Raw genomic sequence first — 5,566 nt, forward strand, 5'->3', positions numbered from 1 at the left:
TTAGTCCTACATTCCTCAGCTCTGTCGAGTCACGAGGTGGGCACCCTCTGTCCCGCTCCCTAGTGGAGTCATTTTTTCAGTGTCACCGAAGGTTCCGAAAGTTTGCACGAAGTCTCATACTATGGTGGTATCAGTATTAGTAAAGTAAGTAAAAGTCAGTATTAAAAGCTAAGCTACTGGGTTGAGACTTGTTCTACAGTAATTGTAGGTCGATGGAGCTAACAAATCATACCAGTTTAGTTTTGCTCTATCAGTTCACGTTTTGTTCTCTATGGCTTAACCACTGTATTTGATAAATGTAACTGAAGGAGCCCTAATGACAACAAATTCCAACCTGTTCTAAGCTGTGCATTTGTACATTATACAACTCACACACACACACACACACACACACACACACACACACACACACACACACACACACACACACACACACACACACACACACGCACGCATAAAACTCACAGACTTGCACACATTCTCACACAAACAAGCAAAAATTAATTTACTAGCAGAGGATTGCATTGAATAAATAATATGTCCTAAAACTCTTCTTTCAACTCTCTCTCTCTCTGACTACACAAAATGCATTCCTTTCGGCAGGAGAAGACCCCAATCTAAGGGGCATTTGCACTTCAATATATGAGAGGCAGCATGGTGAAGTCAGGCGCTCATCAAAATAATCAAAGTGGAGAAAGTGACATTTTCCCACGGTTTGTCAATTTTTATCGATTTTTTTGTTTTCTGGTTTAACATCTTTCATGCCTAATTAAGAACGTATTTCTGCGTGAACTTTACTGAAAAACGTTGGTAAAAGGCACAAAAAAGTGTAAATTTTCCGTTTCTACAGACTCTCTACCTAAGTAAATTACTCATCTTTGGCTGCCATTTTCTCACTAATTTTACCTCTGAAACTAGGTGGCCCCCACCTCCATCAATTACAAAAATATTTCGACTTCTATTCGAAATAGACGAAGATTTTTTTCAGCAAAAGGAAGGCAAATGAACAGGTTTTAAGATGATTCCAATAACTCCATAGAGCCAAAAACTGACGAGCGCCTGAATCCACTGCGTTGTGACACATTTGATGCAACCTACAGAAATCAACCTCTTCGTAAGGTGAAAAGAAGACAGCAGGATGAGGCACTAATTTCTTTCCAATACAGAGTTTTAAGTAACTTGATTTTGAATGAGAAAGAAGGTTGGGAGATGCCGAGGGGGTGGGGATGGAGACACCACTGAACACAAGAGCAATGTCTTCCGTAGGTATCCAAGAATCAGATATCTGTTTTACACTCAGACCACGTAGATGTGTCTGCGTACACATAGGAGGTAGGATATGTAGTAGTCGACCTACTCTCACCTTCGTTCGGAAGAAACGTTGGGAAAACTTTTGGAACCCTGGTGTTCCTAGTCTTGGACCCATCAGAGTGTTTTTTCATGTGCCGCCTCAAGCCGCTGGGGAAGATGTAGGAGCTGCCGCAGATTTTACAGACGTGAGGCCGCTGCCCCGTGTGAATGACGCGGTGCTGCGCCAGCCCTGCATGGTACGGAAATCCCTTGCCACATTCCTTGCAGGTGTACGCCTTCTCTCGGGTGTGCACCGGCATGTGTTTGGTCAGGTCGGCGGCCGATCTGGTTCGCTTCCCGCACACTTTACACACGTACGGCAACTCTCCGCTGTGAGTTCGTTTGTGAATCTGAAGAGTGCCTGAATGTGCAAAGGACACGCCGCAAACTTCACAAGTGAATGGCTTTTCGCCAGTGTGCGTTCGCAAGTGATTTTTCAGAAAGCATTTTTGTAAGAAAGTCCTCTGGCAATACAGACACTTGTACGGCTTTGTGAAGTTCGGATCATGTCTACGCTTATGAACGTTTAACCCATATTGATCGACAAAGGACTTCCCACATACCTCACACTGGTAATCTCGCCTGCTGAAGTGTCTCTTCACGTGTCTGTTGAGAGCAGCCTTCCACCGAAAAGTTTTGGGACAGTGCTGACAGGCAAGCTCTTTCACAGCCGAGTGGACCAGCACATGCACCTTTAGGTCTTCTGGATCGGGAAAATGCCTGCCACAATTCTGACACAAGCTGTCTCTCAAATCATAATGTTCTTCTAATATGTGGCGTTGAAGTTTCTTTGGAAAGCAAAACTCACGACCACACAGCTCGCAGCAAAACCTCTCCTTTTTGTTACCGATACTTCCCTCCCTCGTTTTCTCTTCTGGTTTTGATTCATTTTTGTCACTGGTCTCTGAACAAAGAAAGGAGCTCACTTCAGCCTGTGAGACTTCATCCACAGCAGGTAAGGTCAACGGAGAACTGAAAGAAATTGCTTTGCTCTTTTTCTTGTGCCGTGGCTTTTTAAGTTCTTCACATTTAGGGGACTTTGTACCATGTTCTCCAAAGTATTTCACATCATCATCCTTAAGCTTTTCTCTGTTTGATCTCAGAACCTTCTTACAAGTTTTCACTCTTTCAGGTCTCGTTTTTGTTTTCTTCGTCGCACAATCTTCGACACATGTATCAGACTTGCCAACAACGCTTGGAACAGCGGGGTGTTTTTCCTGATTTACGTCACCACCAGAAATACAGTTCTGAGATGCTACATTGGATGTGTTGATGTCACATCCATTCGGATCAGAATACGTAAGGCTACCTCCATCTACTTCTGCTACAGTTTCGGACCGGATAGACCTCACATTTAAGCAGAGAGTCTCCTTGGCTTCCACTACATCAATCTTGTAGTCTTGAAAAAAGTTCTCAATTATTGTATCACTGATATCTATCTTTTGACTTTTCAAAACGCTTCTCACCGCAAATTCCTTCATCGATCCAAACTGACAATACTCGACACGAGACATTAATCGACTGAAAAATTCTCCTACCGTCTCAAATTCTTGTTGCAAGACAGTGAAAAATCGGAATCTCTCTAGTAACAGCAACAAGTGTGGTAGGCAAACCTTCTCTATCAGTTTGAGTATTTCGGCAAGAGCGAGAACATCTATCCCAAATGTCTTCACCGACGTCAAAAAGTCTTGAGAGTGTTGCCCAGCGATGTAAAAGAGCAGAGAGGAGCTGGAGCTGTAAGGAGCACCAGACAGCGGAGGAGGGGAGGCTGAGCTCAGGTGCGTTGTGAACCTCTCTAACAACAGCTTCCATTCCTTCAATATGAAGGAGTCTTCAGCCATTGTTGGAGGCATGGGCAAGGAGAATTCCATTTTGATTGAATGGTTGATTCAAGACTTTTGCCTCTGATAGAGAACGTCAGATCATCAATTCATCTTTTAATACAATAGAGTTATTTCTTTCCCACTGCCAATATGAGTTCACTCGGTATCAACTTTTCAAACATACTTCAAGGCAGCTGAAATGAGAGACACAGAAAATAGCAAACTGTTAAAGTCATTCAAACAAAAATTGGCGACAACATTATTGCTGGAGCTACTGCAAAAGGAACCTTTTTCATGAACACATACATCATCAGTCAACAGCTAAGTCTCAGTAAAAGACCCAGAAGACTCTTATACTTTTATACTATCATATTTTGTGTAGACTCTGAGTTTCGTCTTCTATTATGGTCGCATTCCAAAGTCTGAAAATAGTGAAAACGTTTTCAGATTCTCAAGAGAGCCAAAACAACTTAGACTGACTCTTTTCTTTCAATTAATTTCCCAGTCTTTCTCCCTTAACTTGGCAAGAACAACAAGCAGGCAGGGCTCATCAACTCTTAGACTGATATTTTTATAATGTTAGGGTACAAGGGATGTTTACTGTCCAAAAATTTGGATTTAATTTTTTTTAGTGCAAGCTATAATGTATATTGTTTTTAGTTTTAGTAGAGGTTTTACGGCGCTCGCAACTGTATAAGGTCATATGAGCGCCAGAAAACTAGAGGCGTTACAAAAGAGTAACAAACATATAAAAGAACGGGAGATAAGGACGATAGAAGAAGTTTGATAGGAAAGAAGAAGCAAACCACATCAAAGCACCCGCCAACTGTCACGATATATTCCATACTTATACTCGAATATAGTGAAGATGTTCGATACGAAAATAAACACTTCCCTTCCCTATGAAATCAATATGGCTGAATGTTTACTATCGTCTTGTGCTCATCTGATAGATCAAATATCAAGAATACATATATGCATCATTTATTATAACACCAACCATCCACTAAATCAAGATTGCCCTGTCGAGTCAAGCACTTCACAGAACAAACATGGGCCCATCTAACGTAACCATCTGGCACTCACTCATTCCTCATCAAAAGAATGCTTGAGAAGCGTGGTTCTTGGCGCAGCGACTGTCGTTGTTGCAGGTCCGAAATAAGTGAGCCTATCAGTGTCTGTAGTACTGTAGACTGTAGTGTAAGTGTTGCAGTTAGATGCTTCACAGTTGCATGAAGAAGATATGAGAGTTCTATTACTATTTTGGGGAGGAAGTTAAAGTGAAAACGTTTTTTGCCTCTCCTGAAAAATTTGCCTTGCTACCTGGGCAGGACCATTCGTCGTTTTCCCTTACGACGCTAAAACATGTGGTTAGCTGATTCTTACAAAGACAATGTCACGAGTACAAAAATGGCAATGGAAAAAATGGGAAGAGCCATTTTGTACAAAGGTGATTGTCTAATAAATAAATCTACAGGTGGCCGTTACAGCAGTTTTTTGGACTGTGTCTGTAGGTAGGCCTACATGCAGATGTTGGTTTCTTTTTTGTTTTTGTATTTGAGTTTGGAAGTAGTTATTCTCACCATTTGTGAGAATAAATGTGGCCTTTGGGTTTTGTGGACTGTGGACTCGCTCACAATCAACAGCAACAGTAACAGACCACATTGACAGTTGGACAGTGACAGTGACATGACAGTGAGTGACTTCAGTGACAAACACTTTGAAACAGCAATGACAGTATTGACAGCATTCAACAATCACCTTGGCTTGTCAGCTCTATTTACCTCTGTGAAACAACGTAAAAGTAAATAAAGTTTACATCTGCATACCCGCGATCCTTTTGTGATTTGCTAGGGGTTTCAGTTGCACTTCTGAGGTTCTAATCATAGGCCGGCGGGTCAAGATCAAGGCCTAGCCCAGCCTAGCCCTATTTCGTGCTGACTTTACTGCTGACTGCTGATGTTGATGTTTGTGCACCACAAGCCACAAGATCTTACTGTGTCAGCCAGCAGGAAAGGTGGTGGTTCGTGGTGTTGGTTTGATTGATATTACTGCATGTCTATACACTCGACACCGTCGTTCCGTTTTAGGCGAATAACTTTAGCAGTGCATTTCACTACGGGTTTTAAAAAATTGCAACAAAGATGATTTTAGTGCACTTAGAATTCTGTGTTTTGGTGTCATTAGAACCAGAAAACCTTCCTCTCGGCATGAATCGGAAAGGAGAAAATTTGTTTTAAAATGCCATTTAATGGTATAGTATCGAAATAGTCATATTTAATGTTAATGTTAACATTGAAAATAAAGAGAAAGGGTGAGCCTTGTCGCAGAACTATACGCTGGATGGTTGGGGTTTGTGTATGTGTGTGTGTGTGTGTGTGTGTGTGTGTGTG

At 41.8% G+C, this 5,566-nt stretch overlaps 1 protein-coding gene across 2 annotated transcripts; it reads right to left on the reverse strand.

Annotated features, from left to right (window-relative positions):
- Positions 1-745: 745 nt before the first annotated feature.
- LOC101845841 (zinc finger protein 708) lies at positions 746-5,164 on the reverse strand. Of its 2 annotated transcripts, none has more exons than XM_005095896.3 (2): positions 5,003-5,164; positions 746-3,367 (listed from the first exon to the last, which is right to left on the reverse strand). In XM_005095896.3, the coding sequence occupies exon 2, from the start codon at positions 3,219-3,221 to the stop codon at positions 1,278-1,280; it is 1,944 nt and encodes a 647-aa protein (XP_005095953.3). In that variant the 5' UTR covers positions 3,222-3,367; positions 5,003-5,164; the 3' UTR covers positions 746-1,277. The 2 variants fall into 2 exon arrangements, with proteins under 2 accessions (XP_005095953.3, XP_035824997.1); XM_035969104.1 differs by having other exon boundaries at positions 4,958-5,164.
- Between the last annotated feature and the right edge of the window lie 402 nt (positions 5,165-5,566).

The sequence above is a fragment of the Aplysia californica genome, unplaced genomic scaffold (assembly GCF_000002075.1).
Source record: "Aplysia californica isolate F4 #8 unplaced genomic scaffold, AplCal3.0 scaffold00116, whole genome shotgun sequence".
Taxonomy (NCBI): Eukaryota; Metazoa; Mollusca; class Gastropoda; order Aplysiida; family Aplysiidae; genus Aplysia; species Aplysia californica.